Here is a 21,589-nt window from a genome sequence, read left to right on the forward strand (position 1 = left end):
CAAAAATTTCCCCTCCCCCTCTCCCCTTTTTGGCCCCTATTGGCATGATAGGGCTCTCATCTACTCACCGTGTCACCGGCTTTGATATGGGACAATGTCCCCGTACAAAAAATATAAGGATTTAAAAAAAAAAAGAGAGAGTGGAAATCCTCAGCCATCATCACAAGGGGAAGGTGGCCCCTTCCACCCTCGGACCATGAACCGTCTCTCCCTAGGCAATGATATCCACTGGTGCCTGAGGAGCTCACACAGTAGTGGGCGGCTTTGCTCCTTCACATCAGTCGCTCAGGATGCGTGCAAACCAACCTATAAATACCAAGGTGAGGGCACTCCTTGGCCCTCACTTATCTTGAGATTAGTTTTTTTGTTCTGCTCTGTGTCGTTACTGCTTGAACTTCCTAAAGCTATGGAGCTTGCCGCTCAAACTTCTCAGGTACTGTGGTCTACCAAAGCTCTCATTTGCTTTCCCTGAAAGTCTAATGAAAAAAACACTGTACATAGTAACATTTGCCAGGCCTAGGCATTATGGTTGGCCTTGGGATCTCTTGTGCATAAAAAGTGACAGTCTGTGGTTTTTTTGTTGATAGAAAAGCTTGCATAGAAGCTGGGGGTTCGCCACAGTATGGTGTAAATGGCTCTGCCGCTGCAGGACTTCACCTTTGCATAAAGTACTATGTTTGTTTGTATATGTATGTGTGTATGTGGTTGTGAGTATGATGGTTGGCTAGGCTTGAGGGCAGATCCTAAAAACTAGACATATATATTGCTTGAAGGGTAACTGGTTCTTTGTCATGACTGTGTAAATGGAGGCAACATTTTGATGATGGCCAATTAATCACTCAGTTATGATTCTAACCGCTGCAGGACCTCTTATGCATAAAAATTGTTGTAGAATACGTGGGCAGATTATGATTTAATACTGGTTGTTTTACTGGTTCTATTTCAAGCCATGGCAGGTTTGTAGCTATTGGTTATTATAGCTCTGTTTTCAGCCGCTGCAGGTTAAACACTACTAGCTGTAAGATTGGCACTTATAATAACTGGTTGTAATATTGGGGCTACAAGTTGCAAGAAATGATAGGCTCTGTATGAGCAGCTGAGGGTGTGGTTTTCACTAATGGTGATTATATTTACCTGGCATATTGCTGATACAGGTGTGTCAAGCAATGGGTTGCTCTGAACTAGCCGATAAAGGCTACGTTTCACAATGTAATATTGGCTGTGTCTTTTAGCGGCTGTAGGACATGACCTTTACAGACATAAAAATGGTTAAACATCTGATTTAGAAATAGGGGTGTATGGTGACATCATCCTGAGTTAATGTGTATGTGTATATTTGTGTGTTTGTGTATGTTTGTGTTGGTTTGGCTTGATAACCTGGCCATTCTCAATGGCTGCTACACCTGGGCACTGATAAAATTTGGTCCTAGTAACTTCTTATGCATACAAGGAGGCAGTTGTTCGTCAAATGGAGGCAATACTTGCATAACTTGGGTTTGGCTTAGGGCTTTTTTTATAGCCACTGCAGAACCCTGCAATTACGGGCGTTACTAATTTCAAGTTTGTTTATTGGTCGACACATTGGGAAAAGGAAATATTCGTGTGGTACCTTATGTTGTTGCATTGTTTGCAAAAAATGATAGATATCTAGCAAAAACATGACCGGACATTACCTGTCCATGTGTAAAGGGAGGACAATATCTTGTTTAATGAAATCATGGGTCTATTAATTTTTTGAAGGTAAGTATGTAAACAACTGCTTTGGGCTCCTGGCATAATAACCGAGCTACTGTGCTTAAACCTCTTCGGACACTACTGTTGAAAGTTGCTAATGATTTATGGATATCTGGGGATGATGAAGGTAAGTATATGGTTGGTTTTTCGGCTTTTGACATAGTGTACAAGCTATCACCCACATTTGATACCTTTTGGTTGACAAAAAAGTAAGTCGGATTTCACATCCCCCTATCTAAAAGGGGTAACTTTGATACCTTTGATACCATGGGTTTACTAATTCTGAAGGTAAGTATATGGTTACATAGCTACTGAGCTATGGCTCTTGAAATAGTTTGACTCTTAATGGACTTCACCATGAGACTCTAACACTCATTTGTAAAGTAAAAAAAAGAGATTGCTAAACATACCAGTTCTAATGAATAAACCTAGCTTGTCTAAAGTAACTAAGACCTATAAGATGGACATGGATAACAACTGATATGGTCCATTGATACTTGTAAAACACATCCAAGGCTAACTGAATTGTTGTCTTGTTTGGATGGATGCAGGTAAGGACTCTATCTTATCTTGGAGGGTTTTTTTTCTTTGGCAAGCAACATTACTGTTATGAAATACCCACTGAAGAACGGGGAAGTTTTTTTACTACCAACCCCACTGAAAGAGGACCTCTTTCTTACAATCATTGTACTTGGATAATTCTGATACTGAGTTATTTTTGTACATATCAGTTCATTGTTCCTTGGCCAGCTGTCTTTTGAATGTAAAAGTTCAATTATGTCTTATTAATTAAGATTTAAACAGCTACACACACATCCTATACATAAGGTCTCTCCTCTCCGGGGAAACCGGGATGCTGGCCTAGGAAATTATCGTAGGAATAGAGCTCTAAATTGGACCCACAGTCGTTAAATCCTTCATTGGTAGACCGGTGTTAGGTGGCCCTTTTTAGACTCTCTTCTGGTTCCCTGCTCACGGCTACCATAGTCTCTGACTCTGCCGGTTGAAGGGTTGCAGGACCAAAAAAGACTTTACTTCTTAGGCACTTTGCTAATCTTTATATCACCTTTGTTTCAGGACTGCTCACGTTATAGAATGACAGCTCGCATGAGTACAAATGACAACCCTAAGAATCACGCAAAGATTCTTGATCAGATTAAGCTCTACATGAAAGACCATACACCAAAAGAAGCCCTAGTTGCTAGAACTAGACCTTTCCTTGCTAGGAAAGCCAAATTATGTATCACATACTATGGCAGGAAAAAATAAACGTGACCTCACTTTTTTTGCAGACTCTTGCCTTATATCGAGGATTGGAACTTACCGCGGAGCCCCTCTCTGTGGCCTCCTCTTTGGTCCTCAGATGTATTAGCAGTTTGGATGCTTCACAGCTTATTTATGATTCAGCTCTTGTTTCGGACAAAAAAATTTATGTCTTGCATATGTTATCATTTAATGATTGGGTAAAGATTCTAGCATCTTTGGACAAAGACCCCCTAGAAGGTGTTAATCTGCTTTCCCAATACATTGCCCAACTTCATGTCCTTGCTTCACAATATCAGCAAGAGCTTGCCCTGTTCTCCTCATCTGGAGCTGAGTTGTCAAATTTCCTTAGAAAACTCTGTGGACTTAACCCCTCTTTTATTTGCACCCCAAATACCCCCGCCATCCCTTCAATTGGTGGCATCTTCTGTCGAGATAGTGCTGCTCTAGAAGCAGTAAAAGAGTTTCAAACTAACCTCTGCTCTCTCAACGATGTTAATCTCCTTGAGATGGTCCCTAAAATCTCAAAAGTCTTTCCTGTCTACCGATAAGACAAATAGAAATTGAATCTCTCGGAGTTGACCATCAACTATGGGTTCTACCAAACAAAGCACAAATTAATATCAAATCGTAAATCTTCTAACTTTTACTCACTTCAATTTTTTCAACATGTAATCGTGGGTGTTGTCTTGTTACATACTGGCGCAACTAAAAACAAACCCCAAAAAAGTCATTGATTCCCTCGGGATATTCCCCCCCAGCCCTCCAGTAAAAAATCATATCTTCTCTGCACCACCTCCACTCTTGTGCCTGCACCGTCACCTCCTTGCACCTCGCCACCCCATCACCATCACATCCCTCCGCCCTCTACCCTATCTCCTTCTGCCCTCCCCAACCTCTGGCTGCTCTACGGACACACACGTCAAGTTCTCAACACACACACACACATTGCAGTAACGACAGAGCCGCTTTAGCCACTTGCATAATTGCATGGGAGAGAGATTGCAAACAGGTGCAGGACTGCAATGCGCGCGCGCACACACACACACACACACACACACACACACACACACAGAGAGAGAGAGAGAGAGAGAGAGAGAGAGAGAGAGAGAGAGAGAGAGAGAGAGAGAGAGAGAGAGAGAGAGAGAGAGAGAGACTACCCCTCGTCGTCCTCTCCACAGGGACCGTTGGGGGGGGGCGGGGGGGTTGCACTAGGAAGGCGGTTGACAATGTGCGATAGGAGGGGCATGACACTCACCAGGCGAAAGAGAAAGAAGACGGTTAACGTTATAAGCCCCCACATGGCCCAACCCCCCCTTGCCACTTGCAAGGCGTCGCTCGTTGGTCCTTTTGGTTCACCCTGCAAAAGTGTCACCGTGTTAGCCGCATTGCACGGAATCTCTAAAGATTCTTTTCGATTACATGAAATCTCTAAAGATTCTTTTCTTGGACTATATCCTTAGTTCAATAGCACCCTAGGTGTAGCATTGCCAAAAGAAGCCTTGGTCATAGGCCACCCATCTGGAGCATTTCTAAAGCATAATATCACATGTAGAGTCATGTAGACATTATTAAAAACCCCCTTAAAAATGAGAATTCGAGTTTGGCTTTTAAATTAATTTGTTCCAAGCTGCCATGCATGAGGTAAGCAAGAGATGCTTCTCTAGTGCTCTATAAGCACCCCCTTGTAACTCATTTAAAGGGTTAATCAAGTGCATTTTCAGCATACACTCTCTCTCTTGTCTTGAGTAGTTAATCAAGTAATTAGAATATCATTAGTATGGATGCTACTCTCTTTTTTTCTCCTTCATGGTTATCTAAGCGCTTTGCAAAGTAAGTTCCTATGCAACAGCTCAATGTCGAGCTTGCGAGCTAGCGACCTCTCGTTGAAAGGTGAATTTCTAGGATGAGCCAGTCCACCGCAACCACGTCGCTACAACCTATGTGAGCATCTCCATATAAAAAAAGGCATTTTGCTCCTGCCCTCCACCTGGCCTGTCGCCGTTTGAGGATGTGACACCTAACAACTCCTTCACGCTCGGACAACACTTGCCACCCCAATGCCTTTCCTCTTTTGTCCACAAAGGGGGGATCTTTTAAGATTCTATCTAGTTAACGTAAAACCAAAATTAAACACACCTAGCTACTTGTGAATGGTGATGCCGGTATTACTAGCCACAACTTAAAATGTTAAGACCGGCTCGCAGATGGCTGAAGTTTGCCAACCGTCCAACAATTTCGTTGAAAATTGGGGACGAAATGGGACCGATCACCGACGCTTTGAGTTGGCAAGTCGCATAAGTATCTTCGGCGAAGGATAAGCTTTGAGCTCACCGTCTCACGATTCACGAGCGACAAAGTTGTATCTATCTTCATTGGAATGGAGACGTGTGGAGCGAAGTGGGGCCCGCCGACCTCGCCCTTATAAACCAAGCTCCGAGGCTGCTGAGTGAGCTGTGCACCATCTACATCTCTACTCACCTGCTAAATTGTTCAGAAGGTTACTTGTGTGTGTTTCTTGATAAACAAGGCAAAGACAGAATGCACGGAGGAGGAGGTCATGGAGGGCCCGGTGGAGGAGGAGGACCCGGTGGGGGAGGAGGAGGACATGGCGGGCCTGGTGGTGGTGGAGGAGGAGGAGGAGGGCATGGTGGGCCTGGTGGCGGTCACGGGGGTGGACATGGAGGGCCTGGCGGAGGAGGAGGAGGCCATGGTGGCCCTGGTGGTGGTCACGGAGGCCCTGGCGGTGGCGGTGGCGGTGGCGGCGGCGGCGGCCATGGTGGCCCTGGAGGAGGTGGCGGTCACGGCGGCCCTGGCGGAGGTGGTGGAGGTCCTGGCGGTGGCCATGGCGGACCCGGGGGTGGTCACGGAGGTCATCACTAGATCCAGCCTCTTCTCCTACCCTCACTCTATACATATCATGAGTACGTGCTCGCTTTGAGCGCTGAGCTCCCCTTCCTTCCTGTTTGTAAGTATTCGAATGTTCGAAAGGTGAATAAAGTAGGCTAATATGTTGTAAGTTGCCTGTTTTGCTTATCTTCGTCATCTTACCTAATGTAATGTGGCCTTTAAGTCTATAAAAGGTTTATTCTTCTGAAGGTTTAGTATTTCTAAATAATTTATTCGAAGTTACTAACTAGAGTCTTGCCACTAGGATAATAGATTCTGACCAATTATACGAGAGTAATGAATAAATATAGCCAAAGATAAGAAAATAGACAGTGCAAGTGGACTTATAACCAAAGTTTATAGCCAAAGACAATAATATAGACATTGCAAGTGGACTAGCATGTGTGGCAAATGTAGACAGTCCTCTTTGGTAGTGGGAAAGTTTTTGATGAAATTCTTGGTCATGAATTGCAAAGAAGGGCTTGAGTTTTCTCTCTTACTATGTAGCTCTAGATTGCTTTGGGAGAATTATTTCTTCGGTTTTGTTTATGTTAGCTACTTTCGTCGTTGAATTCTCAGTGGTTTTGTTCAATATTCACTTAAAAATAGCTAGAGGGTGTCTACATGAAGAAGTTGCAAACCTAGGAGTGGATTGCCAATGGGGTGAATGTGGTTATTTGAAGCATTAGCTGTATGTGGATATTCCATATTACCGTTGTATAAGGTTCTATTGGTGTTGTGGCTTGTATTTATGCTTTGATCACAATTAGTGATAGATACATGCTTATTTTGGTTTGCTGTAGGTTTAGTGGTTCATGAAGCATAAATTGTGCTTGATTGATCATATCCAAATACAAAGGACATGTGAATTCCTTGCATTTATTGACATTATTTTTGTTGTTGGTGATAAGGTGGATTCTTAATCGCATGATCTAGGACCAAAGTACAAGTAGTTCAAGACCTTTATTCATACTCAAAGGTCCTTGTGAGATAGAAAAAATTGGTAAAAAAGTATTCATAAGGTTCAAAGCATATGGAAGAGGTTATTTACAATAACAAGTGTACCAGTACAATCAATAGCTGAAGGCATTTAGAGAGTGAAACTAGGTAGCATAAAAGAGATCATGTATTGATTGTGTGGCGGTCTCACGATAGTGTGGCTAGGCATACAAGCTGCCTGCTGCATGTTAAGGCTACCATGACTAATGATTGTGTGGCGGTCTCACGTGACCATGGCTAGGCATACAAGATGCCTATTGCATGTAAGGCTACCATGACTAATGATAGTGTGGCAGTCTCACGTGACCATGGCTAGGCATACAAGATGCTTTATGTTAAGGCTACCATGACTAGGCACACACAAGATGCCCTCTTCCAAAGGGTGTGAAAAATGATTTGTTCACATTAGATGTGATTGATAGATCTCAATATCATGTGAAGGAAAAGGTGTTTTCTCTAATTGATTACACCTCAAAATTAAAGGACATATGTGATTTTCTTTGAATGTGTGACGTTATCATTGTTGACGATGATAAGGTTTACACTTGATTTCATGATTTAGGATCAAAGTACAAATAGTCCCAAGACCTTTCTTCATAATCAAAAATGCATTTCAAGTTTTCAGATTTTGTATACGTGTGGGTTGTGAGAGAAGAAAATTGGCTAAGACTCATTTTCACAAAGTGCAGGTCATTTTGAAGAAATCTTTTACAATAACAAAAGTAGTCCGTGAAAACCATAGTAAAGGTAATTAGGAAAAATATGATAATCAAAGGTGAAGTGGTAGAAGAACTTCTTGAAGGGTAAAATCTCCATAATGTCATGAAAAACTTTTGAAAAAACAATGTAAATAATAATGACAAGGGATGTTAACTATAGGCAACATGATCTTGCATGTGACCTTTCACAAACAAGGCAACATAGCAATTAAGCTACTACTAGTAAGGGTGAAAATGAGCGAGCGTATCTATTTGATATGCAACATATGTTGCGTGAAAATGAGCGAACGTATCTATTTGTTATGCAACATATGTTGCGCACTATGTTTGCAAATGTGTCAAAATGTGGTGAGAATCTGTGGTATGTCGATTTTGGTTTATCAAATCACTCCAACACCGATACCATAGAGCTCAGATGGCATACACAAATAGAGTTCGAAGAGAAACTTCGAATGCATAGAGCTTAAGAGTGGAGTTGAATCCAAGTCCAAATTGCCACGTAGAGTGGAAAGTAGCCCAAGGAAAGCAGACAAGTGTTTATCCCAACACACAGAAATTTGGTCATGCATGCCCAATAGCTAGCCAAGTCTTACCATGGAAACATGTGACTTCATATATTAGAATCCTACCATTGGGTGAACAACTCATCATTTTTCATATGTTGGAAAAGCTCACTAGATAGCTTTTGCACGTGGAACAAAGTACGTAGGCATACGACCCTACATTTCATTATTATCAATATAAGTTATGCAAGGATACATTTGCAAGTGATTATGTTAGAAGTAAAATACATATGTTTAGTTTCGTACAATAATGACATTATTATTTGCAACTTAATTACATGCATATTTTTGAAATGTTACTAGTGAGATATATGCATGAGGGACTCACTCTATATACAAAACGGGACGCTACCTGCCGAGGGGACAACTTTGATAATATCAAACTTCTAGTAAGACAAGGGGAACTAGAACCTAGGAGTCCACCACCCAACCACCCACTATATAACATAGCCCCTGGACTTTTGCCCAATTCATATTGTGGAATATGACCCCCCTTTCTATGTTTACATGAAAATCAATGAAGAAAACTATCACACCCCTATCTTACACATGAACTCTAGGTTTCACATGATCTATTTAAGTAAAACTAGTCAAAAAGTATGTAGCATAGTGACCGACAATGTACTACGAAACCACTTCTATTGATAACTAGATATACCCTCAATGTGTCTTAGTTCAAGTCTCAAACTATGTCACGATCAGCTTGCACTCTTACTTGTCCAATTTAGACCCATCCATATTTGGTGTAAATCAACCCTTGACTTACTTCAATCATCCTTATCTATTACCGGCTTGATGCAAAATTTGATGTGTGACTGGATAGAAAACTTCCCCAAAGTTCATTCAAGTTTTAGTGCACACCAATGACCAGTTGTTACAAGTAATCAACTCGGGTCTGGTCCCCCCCCCCCCCCCCCCCCCCCCCCAACCCAACAAATATGGTAACATCCTCCCTATATTAAGCTTGGAAGATAAAAAATCATAGGGAGCCTCCCCCTCACTTATACGCTTATGTAACTTGTAAAAAAAAACCCCTCCCTTGCACTTATGTGGTGCGGTAAGTTGTCCATGGTGAATCTCTCGGGGGCATATGAGAGTTTGTTTTATTATACATTATACGTGTAAGGTTCCCATCCTAGACATTGGGACGATTTTGTAGTTGTCCTTTCATTATTCTTAAGTTCCATTGAGGACAGTTTAGTTCACTCTAGAGAAGTAAGTATACAAGCATAGTCTTACCTCTAAGCCAAGTTGATAACCAATTTCTATGATGATATCTAAATCTTATTTCACTACACTAAAATCCTAACATACTAGGGAACTATAAACAATGCCTCTTGTGTCATGTTTAAAAGACACATTTGCCATCCATAATCCTTCAAATAATACATGAGACTTATCGTTACTACTAACATCTAGACTCATGAAAAATATCCAACTAATCAACTCCACTTGTCTGTAGACATAGGCTCATTTGCATACTTCTCACATATTCCACACCAAATTCCCCCATTACTCCATTTTTTTTAGTACTACCACATTGTTTTACATATATAATAGGTATTTTTTAATTAATTTTGATAATGGTTTGGTTCATGCAACCCTTCTAACATCACCCAAATAATCCTTTATCCAAAAGCGTCTAATCAAAATAGGCCTATCTTTTAATGCAAAGAGATATCTAACATCATGAATTTGCCACTACCCACGAACTCTCTCTATCTAACCAATAGATCCTTTGCAAAGGTCTTTATAGACGGCTGGATAGTTTCACTATGTGGGAACGTCCTTTTAGAAGATGGGCAGCGAATTACTTAGTACTATGGTAATTACTATAGTAAACCCTAAGTGTATAAATAGGGTCCATTACATTATAATCGGGTTGGAAATTGTTATCATTTGGGTTAGCACGTTGGCTACACTAGTACTTGAGAATCATTGGCAGTGTTGTCGACTGTACTCTCTTTGTAAATCATCTTCGCTGTAATATCTGTAATCCCAATCATGGTAGATAATCTAGTTACACACTTCTTGCCCAGTATTCTGAATCTGAATCTAAACATTATTTTGAGTTCATAACTCTAATTCTTATTCCAGTATCCAAATTCCAGTCTAGTTTCTGATTTCTGTCCAGTCTACTGTCTGAAATCTGCTCACAATAGAAGTTGAAATCTTATAACACTGGAATTAGCTGTCTCAAGAGATGAGCTCCAATTCCATTTTGGCGATCACGGCGGCTCGAGCTGAAGCTCGTTGACTGAAAGACTCTTCTCCTAGTTGGAAGTTTTCAGCAATGGCACCTAAATCCAGTCGTGGCCGGATATCCACCATTCGTGTTGACCCTATTCTTGAGGAGTCAGGAAGAGAGTCTGACCCCAAGCAAGAGAAGATGATTGACACTGAGGCTAAGGAGGAGCAGTCTGGATGATGAGGCGCAGGACTCACAGCACTCCAGTCATTCTCGACGCCGACGGGCAAAACGGGAAGCACAGAAAGCCAAGAGTTCCAAGAGTTCTCGGCTCGGCAGGGGGATGAGGGTACCAAGGGAAGTAAAGGAAGTCACCATACTTCTAGAAGACTGACAAAGGAAGACACTGACACCAAGATAGAGTCAGAGATTGATTGGGTTGCTGACACTGACAATTGCAAGAAGACTCCCAAGAGCCATTCTGAACCCAAGAAGAGAAGTGGCAGGATCAGTGGTAATCGGAATGATTACACAGCTTCCCTGAAAATTTCTTTTCCAATATTCAAGGGAGGTAAGAAGGATGATCCAGACGTTCACATACAGGCTTTCGAGCAGTATGCTGAACTGAAAAATATTGATGAAGATGATTGGGGGGAATATTTTCCACAAACCTTGAAGGAGGCAGCGAGAAAATGGTATAACCATTACCCTGTCTGTCAGTTCAGATCATACAACAAATTTCTCAGGTTGGAATATTCCAACAGCAGAGGGGATGAAGATATCCTCTGTGAACTAGATAAGATCAAACAGAGAAATCTATCAGTCCGAAGTTATGTGGAAAAGATCAAGGAGCTAACCAGACAGTTACAGAAACCGCCATTTGAGAAGAGGTTGAGGGCATGGTTTCTAAATGGTTTCAGAAGCAAAAATCTTAGGGAGCAAGAGGTACCAGCCCCTACCAAGAAATTCAATGATTTGGTACAAAGGGCATTAAAGCTGGAACAGCAGGCAAGAAGGAGAAGAGCCACAAGAAGCGAAGGACTAGTAGCAGTAGCTCTGCTACTGAAAGTTCTGATTCTAGTGAGGTGTCCAATAGCTCCAAGAGCAGCTCTAATGAACGAGCCAAGGAGAAGTCAAAGAAGGCATCTTGGACTAAGAAAATTGAAGAAATGGCTAGACAGATTGCTGAAATTAGCCACACAAGATAGCCAATTCGAAAGATGGAGACTTGGTGTTCGAAATGCAAATCCAAGGACCATATCTCCAATGAATGTCTATTTCTTAGGCTCTCTACTACATGAATCTCTGAGAATATCTTTTATGACTTGGTTGACCCGTGTTTTTACCCACCCAAATGGGGATGCTATGCAATACTAAAGTTTATCTCTTGCAAAAGTTATACCTACCATCTTTGTCACATATTTAAGGCTGGTTGTGTAAAGATTCACTTGAATCTCTTATGATCGTTTATAAGTCAAAACTCCCTTCCCAATAAGTAATGTCTCTATAGATTGAGCATAAATGACTACCAATAGTTTGAGGTCATGGATTGGGTAGTTCTTTTCATGAAACTTCAGCTTACGTGAGGTGAAAACTATTGGTATGCCTTCTAGAACTAACATTTCCAAGTGCTATACCACTAGCACCAATGACAACGTCAAAATTTTGGTTGTCATTTGATAGCTTTAGACAAGGTGTAGTAGTGGCATACTACTTAAGTTTAACAAACCTTTTTTGGTGTTGTAGTTCCCAATTTATATTGACCCCTCTCCTCAAAAGGTCCATCAAGGGTGAAGCGATCACCACATAATCTTTTATGTAGATTCTATACCAACTCATTGTCATGCCGTTTGGAAAGCACAAGGTGAAACACCAATGTTTGGATGCATTTTAGAGTTTTTTCTTACTGTATGGGTTATAACAGGGTTGTGTTATGACATAAGGTTGTTGAAATGTATGTTAACTATGGAATTTTAAGCTAAAATGTGGTATTAGATACTTTCAATAAAGAGATTTTATGTGAAAAATCCTCTCAAATCATGGAAGGCATGTTAGGTATCTTGAGGTCATGTGGCTAGTGATAGAAAGAAAATTGGGTGTGACACCAACTCTACTGCATGAGGGCGACCAAAAAAGTGGTAGTCTAATTTTTTTTTGCAAAACACCTTTTCTCTTAGAAAAACCTGGTAGCACAAGGAAAAGGTCATTTTAGACATTTTTGCATCTCTCACATCTAAGAAAATTTCACACTAATTGGGAGATTTTTAAAATTTTTGTGTTCTATTGAGGAAGGGAGAAGGGAAAGAGGAGGAGAGTTTTCTTTTTCGACGTGCTCTATCTCAAGGAAGGGGAAGAGGAGAAGGAAAGGGTAGGATTTTTTAGGGATTGTCACTCTCTCAATGGAGGGAAAGAGGGGGAAAATAAGGAGAAAGCTTTTTACACAATTTTTACTCTCTCCCAATAAAGAGGAAGAGGGGAAGAAGAAGAAGAGGCTTCAAAGTTTCTAGTTGTGGGTTATTCAATTGAGGTTTACATTGAAAACAATGTGTATGATAAGATTGTATACTTTTGTTTATCCAAATCATTAATTGGAAGTGTTTATGGATTGTAGACTCATACTCTGTTGTGTTTCTCAATTATCCACTATGACTATCATTAACATACAAGTAAGCTCTCTATTATTCCTCTTAAATTGGTTTAAAGTTCTTATTGCCTATAGAGAACCACACTAGATTATATAAATCCACAATATTTCCTCTCTTTTTGTGCTCCTCTCTCACTTTGAGGGGGAGAGGGGTCACTTAAAAAACATGTGACTATCACGTGAGTACAGCAAAAGGGGTTATTAATTTTCATTTTTTCTCACATTGTCACATACAAAAGGATACCATAAAAAGGATTTGGAAAAATATTTTCAGATTGACTAGAAAAAGGGTGTATTTTGTTTGTCAAAATTTCACAAATAAGGAGTTTTGGAAATAGTCCCTGAATGCACGCGATATATGCCGTTTATACGTAGTGACTGGTCCAAGCTCTCTCAATTCTTGCATAGCTAGAAGCCTCCCAATCAACCTCGAAGAATCATGCACTGTGACACTTTTGGTGAACTTGACGTGAATCAAACTAGGGTGAGAGAGTGTATACAGAGCTACACCAGGAGATGCAATAGTGTTTAATTAAAATTTCAAAAAGTAACATTACGTATTTTTGCAGCGAGGTAAAAAATACACCGATTTTACAAATTTGATGCAAATGATTGTAGCATTGTCAATCAATGCAGGGACACATGAAGTAAAACAAAAGAAATTGGAAGGTACTATGGAAGCAACATTAGCTATTGTACACACCAAGTGCAATATGTTGGAGTGCATGGGATACCTTCTTTGTTACAAGATGGAGATTCCAACATGAGAAATTCTAGAAGAGGAGCTTATGATAGAGTCATTTGTGCGGTTATTTATTCCAAGTTTGACTGCAAAAGTTGAAGATCTTTCCAGGGGATATACAAATTTTTGGGAGTATTTCAAGGAAGTGGTTCTGCATGCTAGTAAAATGAATATTTGGCAAAGAAAATGGGATACGAGGATGAGTAGGCATCAAATTATGATTTTTTTTTGGAAATAGGTTTGAAAGAAACTAGCAGCAGAGCAAGATGATATGGGAGATGTAGAAAATGGGATATGAGGATGAGTAGGCATCAAATTATGAAGCATCGTGGAAATAGGTTTGCGAGAAGCTAGTAGCAGAGCAAGATGATTTGGGAGATGTTGCACTATTGAATAGGAAAAATTTGAAATTAATGTTTATATTTTACAAATATTTCAAGCTAATGGCTATACCATTAGCAGCATAGGTGAAGCTATTAAATAATAATCCGTTTATTCTTTGATTGGCTCAAAAAGAGATACTAACTATAGGTATGTAAAGAGTCTTTGTGTATGAAAGAAGATGCTTGTCATGATGTGATAATTTCACACGATACCATGGATGTATCATCTGATACACATGATAAGATGCAAGTGTCTATGTGTGTTTCTCGAGAAGTGTATGCAAACGATGATGATACAAAACAGGATAAGGATGGTATCATTGATGATGCTTTCATATATGGTTTACATTCATATGGTTCAACATGTGATATTGCTTTCATATATGGTTTATATTCATATGGTTCAACATGTGGTGAAACCCCTACTGATGAAAATTCCTATTCAGAGGGGGTACCAATCTTATAGAGTGAGGATGGGCTTCCAATTTACACAGGTATTTTTGAAGAAGACGTGACATGTATTTTTGAAGAAGACCAGACAATGAACTTGTGCATAGACATTAGGAAAAATTTGAACTCTCAAAGGGGCACTATAAGGAGGTTTGACTTTGCCTCTCTTATCCAAAGTGGGCAACCCAATGAAGTACATAAACGCTTTGTCAAAACCCTATCAACCAACATATCATTGGAAAGATCTTCGAAAGTAGGTTCTAAATCCCCAAACTCCAACAAATCTGGAGTTGATTTCTAGAAGTTATGGCCTCCCCACTGAAGCTGAAATCTGGGGAGAGATTCCATTTGTAAGACGGAGTTGCCATATCAAAAAATGGAATCTTCTAGAATATAAGGAATCTGATGGCATGCTATATATCAATGGATAGATCTTGTTGAGTACATTCTAAATCCAAAAGGTCCGACAAGTTTTGATTTCATTTGTGAAAAATTTACCGTGCGCCCATTTTGGACAAGAGAGAGAAAGTCAAGGTCCTTATAGGGCCCCTTTGAGAGTCCAAATTTTCCCTAATGTAAGTCTATATGGGAGACTTATGCTCCAAAAATGGCACACATAGGGGAATGCATCAAATTTTTTTAAACCTTTATGCATTGTGTAGAGTCCTACAAAGCCCAAATTCAAAGTTTTTTGGCAAATAATGACAATGTCCAAGATTTTAGCATTGAAAATGGTTTTGCAATGCTTCCATGTATTGATGCTGATGGTGTGAGAATGTCATACCACCAAGCTCATGAATATTTCAAAGCTAAATGGGGTGAAGAAGGTGAATCAAATCATCTATCAAAGTAGTAAGGGGAATAAAATTTTAGTTGATGCTTTTTAGTTTCCTCAGAGGATGTGCAAGATGTGGTTTTTTAATGGTATTTCCCTTGTTACAGATCATGTCACAAATCTTATGATTTCCAGGAGAGGGGAGTAGTTTCTCTTCTGTGCATACCAATAGACATATCAGGTTTCATATCTCCGGGTTTGGATGTTTCCTCTTGATTTAGGACATGTACTTGTGCATTGTAAATAATACAGGTGCTATGTGCTAGGTATGAACTTTGAACTAGGTGGATTCAAAAAGATTGAAAGTGGAGTCAACATGGCTATATGATATTGGGGCCCGACTATGGTGATATGCTATGTGAATTCTGCAAAATACACATACAATATGGTTTTTTTGCAGACACATATGCCGAAAGGGCTCTATGAAGCTTCAAGGTTTGGAATTTTTCTTCTTATACAATTTAATCCAGGTGGGTATGAGAATGCATGATAGGGTATGCATATGTGCCATGAAGCACGGGATCTATTGGGTGAAGTGTGCTTATGCTTACTTGGCTATAAAATGTTGAGCTTCTAGGAGGTCTTAGAGATCTTGACTATAAATCTTGAGCTTTCAAGAGGTCTTGGAGGACTTATGAAGCCCTAGAATGGGTATTTAATAATAGCATGTATGCAGTTGTGGGCCATGATAGGATGCTTACTCATATTTTAATCCAGTTTACACATGTTGAAGGATGTGAAAATTCAAAGGGGATGGATGTCATACCGTTTTGTGGGCATGGGGTGAAAGACTGACATCTGGATGCATTTTAGAGTTTTTTTAACTTTATAAGTTCTTAGGGTTATCTATGGAATCATATGGAATTTGGGGCCAAAAGGTGGAATTTGATGCTTACAATAAAGGGAATTTTTGTGAAAAGCCTTTTAAATTGTGCAAGTCAAGTTTGGATCCCAAGTATTTTGGAGTATTTTAAATCCCAAGTATTTGACCTTTGGAGAGAAGAATGGACACTTTCTTATCTTTTCATGTAGTTTGTGTTGTCAAAGAAGATCTAGCACCTTCCTCATGTGGACTTCATTCTCTTCCTCATTCTTTGGGTAGACTCTAATATCATCAAAGAAGACAAGGAGATTGAAATCATCTACTTAGGGCTTGAAAATACCTTGCAACAATCTATTGAATATGGCCAATGCATTGATCATACCAAATGACATTACTATGAATGTAGGTGCCCATATCGGGTGTCGAAGACTATCTTCAAGATATTTGATTCATTTATTTTTATTTGGTAGTAACTAGATCTTAAATCTATCTTTGAGAGGACCTTGGATCCATGTAAGCTATCCATCAATTCATTGATTCGTGGTATAATATAGTTGTTCTTAATGGTTTATTTGTCTGTAATTTATGCAAATTTGAAGAGTTCCATCTTTCTTCCTTTGGAAGAGTAACATCACTCCCAACCTTGATAGGTCTAATAAATCCTTGTTGTAAAAATTAACAATTTTCCACTCCAATTCAATGGTCGCTAGTAGTGCTTTTTTATAAGGTCATTTTGATACACGTTGGTACAAGCAAAGTTGGTCCGAGATAGAAGTGGTGCCAAAGCAATGCTAAGGGTGTACACAAGTGCTTGGTAAAGGGTTTAAGATGGTATGTAAGACATGGGAAAGAAAGGGCCCGAGGAAATGCAAGTACAATGTGGTTTTCTGGAACAAAAAGTCTCCAAGACAGGTCAATTTGGAAGGTAGGTCCAAGTGTCCAAAGTGTTGTGTTAGTGCCTAAGAATGTAGTGCTCAAAGTGCTCTAGAAACTGGTCCATATGGATCCTCAAACGGAGCCATGACGTGGAAGATATTGAAGCTCAAATTTAGAAGACTATGGAGATCCCTAACGAACGGGTTAGATGGGGACAGATGGCCAAGGTTGGTTATCAAGTGAATGTGAAGCACTCAAGTTATGGACCATGCCGGTCCTTTCAGGTTGAGAATCAAATCCCAAATGAGCAAGCTACAGGTAGTTGAATGTTTGTCGGGGGTCAGTTATGGGCCAAATTATCCACATTGAGAAATGTGCAACAAGGAGGTTTTTTGGAGTCAATCAAGTTTGAAAATGTGGTATGCACCATGTGAAGTTGGTAGGAAGTGACAGGTCATCAATCAGATGCTCGGTCAATGAGTTGTGATCGGCTTGGTCTAGTTAGCGACAATGCAATGTCAGACGGTTTTTTCAATTTTTGACGTCCCTCTGGGCGGCATTGGTCCACGATTGGAGAGAAGGCGTGAACCAAAAGGGTTGTCACGGCGCCATGACAACCAAAATGGGCTCAAGTGAGGGATTCTCAAGTGGTGAAGAGAGAGAAAGGTACTGAGGTGTCGGCACCCCATCAAATGTGCTAAAGTGGTATGCCAAAGTGGGTCAAATAAGCCCCAATTCAAAAAGAGAGACTCTTTTGAGTTGGAACAGGTAAAAGACCCACCTTTTTGTTTTTTATTTTGTAAATGAAGCCTCCCTATAAGAGGGATTTCAAAAGTTTTGTAAATTTTGTAAGGAGAATTTTGCCTTCCCCCCCTATCTCGATGTTGATTCCCCGCTTCCCCTCCCTTGTTTTGCTTGTGTACTTTGCATGTGTTTTTGCTTGGGGTGTGAGTGCAACCCTAAACTGAGACTCTTTGAAAAGACAACAAGATGCAGCTTCCATTGGTAATGTGTGGTAAGGCAAAAGTGTTGTACAAAGCATTGGAAGGTGAGGTGAGGCTTGTTTTGCCAGCTCTACGGGTGCACTTTTTACATGATTTTCAGAAAGAAGTGTCCCCAGTCGAGATGGATACCAAACTGAAGGCACTCAAACAAGATGTAAGTGAATAATTTGGTTTGTTTTTGGATCGTTTTGAAGCTTGTTGGGCAGATTTAGCGGCAGCCATGTAATTGGCTAATGGCGACTACTTTAACCTGGAAAAATCCATGGTGTGTCTACATCCTAAAGTGAGTGAAAAGGTAGATTTTGAAAGTTCAGAGAATTATAATGGTGCAGTGGTGATTGCGAGGGTAAAGAGCAAACAAATCAACAAGAAGATTGAGCAGGGTATGTGGGGATACGAAGCAGTGGCTCCTACTCAACCATAGAGTCCAAGGGATGCTATTCATGAGGAGAACCATGGGAACTGAGATGTAGCAGTCATGCACAAAATTGAGTGCAAATTGTACAGGATTTTTCACACAAATGTAGGAGTTGCGATTGAGTGTGATGGGTAGAGGAAAACCAAGAGGAGAAAGGGGCATGTAAAGGATGTTTCCTGGTAGGTGTTATAATTGTGGTGAAGAAGGGTGTTGGACGGATACGCCACAACGGACGTCAGTACAGCGAGAACTCACCTAACAAGATTTGTCAGCTAAGGACGAAGCTCGACCCGCAAGCGCGTGGAAGCAAGCATAGGGTGTCAACCTACACTTGACCGACTCCTAACTAATTCCTACAGAGGTCTCTACCCAATGTCTAAGTCATAGCCTTCAAGAGTGCATGAGAGGAAACTTCCTACAATGCTTTCTAGAGCCGAATACCCATCAAAAAATCTCGAAACGCCACAGAACTGGAAGGAGACCCTACTAACACCAATAGGTCGCTCTCCCTAAGGTCTATGAACCAAAACCCTAATCCAAAACACCTGGTGCAGAATCACGTAGGATGTCTGGCCGAAATTTGCAGGTCATCATTTCCGAAATCTAAAGTGCCTAATGTGTAGCTCTACTCAATGCGAACGCGTGGATATGCTGCAATGCAAAATCGGCCAATGTATGCTCATCGAATCACTAGATGAAGCTCGTAGATGGAGCTCGCAAAACTGGACCGTATGCGCACAATGTATGTATTGACGCGTAGCTCTCGTCGGGGGCAACACGCTGCACTTCTCCACACTCGATTCTGACCACCGGTGCGCGCGTAGCGTCAAGATGAAGCTCTCACTCTCTCTCGTACACAGTACGCTCACTCACAGACTTCGAAACTTTTTTAAAATGACAAAAGGTTTTTCATTCAGGTCAAAAAGTGGTATAAATACCTTACAATTCTCAAACCCTAATGTTCCATTTTAACCATCTACTCAATCTAAATGTCAAAACTGGGATACAATCTGGAAACTTCTGTAAGCCCCAATATTTACAAGGTGAAATGTCGGGTTTTCTTAATAAATGAATAATTACAAAAAATGATAATCTGTTGAGCAGTCAATTTCTGTAGGGTGTGTCCAGCTTCTAACACTCCCCCCCTCCTTGCTCATGTCGTCCCCGACATGGCTGTTGAGCTGCTTCTTCATCTTAGGGTTTCTCGCATCTTGAGTAGTAGTGACTCGTATCTTGCATGTAAAGCCAGTAGTGTTGGGCCGAATATGTCGGTGCTTATGGTGAAGAAGCCAGTGTAGAAAGCTTCTTCAAAGGCCTGGAGGTGATAGGATGGCAAGAACATGATCCTTTGATACAATGCATGTATCACATCCTTGGAAGGCTGACCAGACAGATCGTATGCACATCTGTAAGTATCTTGAAAGAAGAAGATATTGTCTGTCACCTGGCCCGGTTTGAACGTCTCGAAGACTGCCAAAAGGGTTTTGCAGATCTTTCTCATCATAATGCAAGAGAGGTCGGGCGAGCCAGTGAACAATTTGATGGCGCCCGTTAGGATTTTCACGATGTATTGAACACTTATTCTCTCGCCTGCCTTCAAGCCTGGCAGCTTCGGATAGTTTAGCCAAGTCGGTTGGCTTCTTTGTAGTAGATCCTGAGCCTTCCACGTCCGTACCCTTGGTAGAGGGCAGAAGCTTAGGTTATCTCTGATGACTTTGGGTGCCTCTACCAAATGGATTAGGTACTGCGGATATTTTGTTAGCCATGCCTTTCTCCACCTGGGCTGGGAGTCAACTATCAATTTTACCCCTTCAGGCTTGGAGATATCTGCTGTGTACAGTGGCATTGTTGGCTCTTCTCTGATTCTTTTGTTGATCGTGGAGGCTTTGTACTTTAGCAAAGAATATGGGAGAGAGGCTGTAGCCATTCACGCCGAAGGCATTAGGCAAAGTTTGGACTAAAAAATGGGCCTTGTAAGAATTGTTGATATGGCATAGCTTTCAAAAAGTGGGGATCGGTAAATTTTTTGCAAATAAGATCCAAACTTGTTGGAGGTTGGATATTTAGAATCTACTCTTCAAATGCTATCTATTGATATATAGCATGCATGTATCGGACATTGCCTTCATGTAGATCTAGAAAAAGGTGATTTTAGATTACCGTAACGGTAACAAAACCTGGCTGATTGAAAAAAAATGGCATAACTTTCATAGAAGTCATCCAAACTTTTCGGACCTTGGCTCTTTAGAATCCATTTTTCAAGAACATTCCAATGATAGGTCATATCATGGGGTTCTAAGCAACATTTACAGGGGTTCAAAATGAGTTCAAAATTTTCCTAATGTTGTTGGCGTCTATCTTCTGAATGGTCATGGATTTAAAAACCCTCTGCTCCCATTCCAAGGCTCCTTTGGCAGTTTATCTGATTTCCAATTCTATTGCCTCTAGCAGCTTCTCTTCTTATTCTTGTGTCAGATCTTGTGGCTCTTGAGAGGGTCCTACAAGGATTTCCTCTTGCATGGGTGTGTCCACAGGATCTGCCACATTTTCTAGATCTATTCCTTCCATGGCTGTTGGCCCTGTGCTTGCCTGCTCTTGTGCCTGCTGGCCTCTCAGTTATTCTATCTGCTTTTGGAATGTCTGTTTCTCTGCTTCAGCTTGTTCTCCCATGGTCACGAGGAGGTCGTTCAAATCGGCATTTATTTTCTTCGCCTCCTCGATCTTTCTCTTGATATTTTCTAGCTCATCTTGCATTGCCTTATGCTCTTCTTCCATGCGGGTTTGCATGACCACTGACTTCTGCCATCATCAGCCTTTGCTTCTTCTCTAAAGTCAACTCCTTCTGGAGCTCTTTCATTTGTTCTTCATAAATCAGACTTTCTGAAGTGGTGTGAGTCGAGCTAGTAGCTCTGACTCTGGCAGGAGATGCCCGTAGCCGCTGGATGGTTTGATCTTTAACTTTAAGCTGGTCCTTGAGCTCAATGACCTCATCCTGGCTAGCCTCCTGCTCTATTTCTACCTTCTCTTTGGCATTCCGCATGGCCTCCACTTCCTTGGAC

The 21,589-nt window shown here is 40.8% G+C and overlaps 2 protein-coding genes across 2 annotated transcripts; both read left to right on the forward strand.

Moving 5' to 3' along the window:
• Window positions 1–5,436: 5,436 nt before the first annotated feature.
• LOC147444811 (uncharacterized) lies at window positions 5,437–6,095 on the forward strand. Its single transcript, XM_086527344.1, has one exon. The coding sequence runs from the start codon at window positions 5,558–5,560 to the stop codon at window positions 5,936–5,938; it is 381 nt and encodes a 126-aa protein (XP_086383470.1). The 5' UTR covers window positions 5,437–5,557; the 3' UTR covers window positions 5,939–6,095.
• A 3,119-nt stretch (window positions 6,096–9,214) lies between these two features.
• Window positions 9,215–16,144, forward strand: LOC147444812 (uncharacterized). The gene is made up of 3 exons (XM_086528149.1): window positions 9,215–9,224; window positions 10,600–15,590; window positions 15,676–16,144. The coding sequence occupies exons 1-2, from the start codon at window positions 9,215–9,217 to the stop codon at window positions 11,730–11,732; spliced, it is 1,143 nt and encodes a 380-aa protein (XP_086384275.1). The 3' UTR covers window positions 11,733–15,590; window positions 15,676–16,144.
• Window positions 16,145–21,589: the final 5,445 nt, after the last annotated feature.

The sequence above is a fragment of the Adiantum capillus-veneris genome, chromosome 13 (assembly GCF_014529385.1).
Source record: "Adiantum capillus-veneris isolate H3 chromosome 13, ASM1452938v2, whole genome shotgun sequence".
Lineage (NCBI taxonomy): Eukaryota > Viridiplantae > Streptophyta > Polypodiopsida > Polypodiales > Pteridaceae > Adiantum > Adiantum capillus-veneris.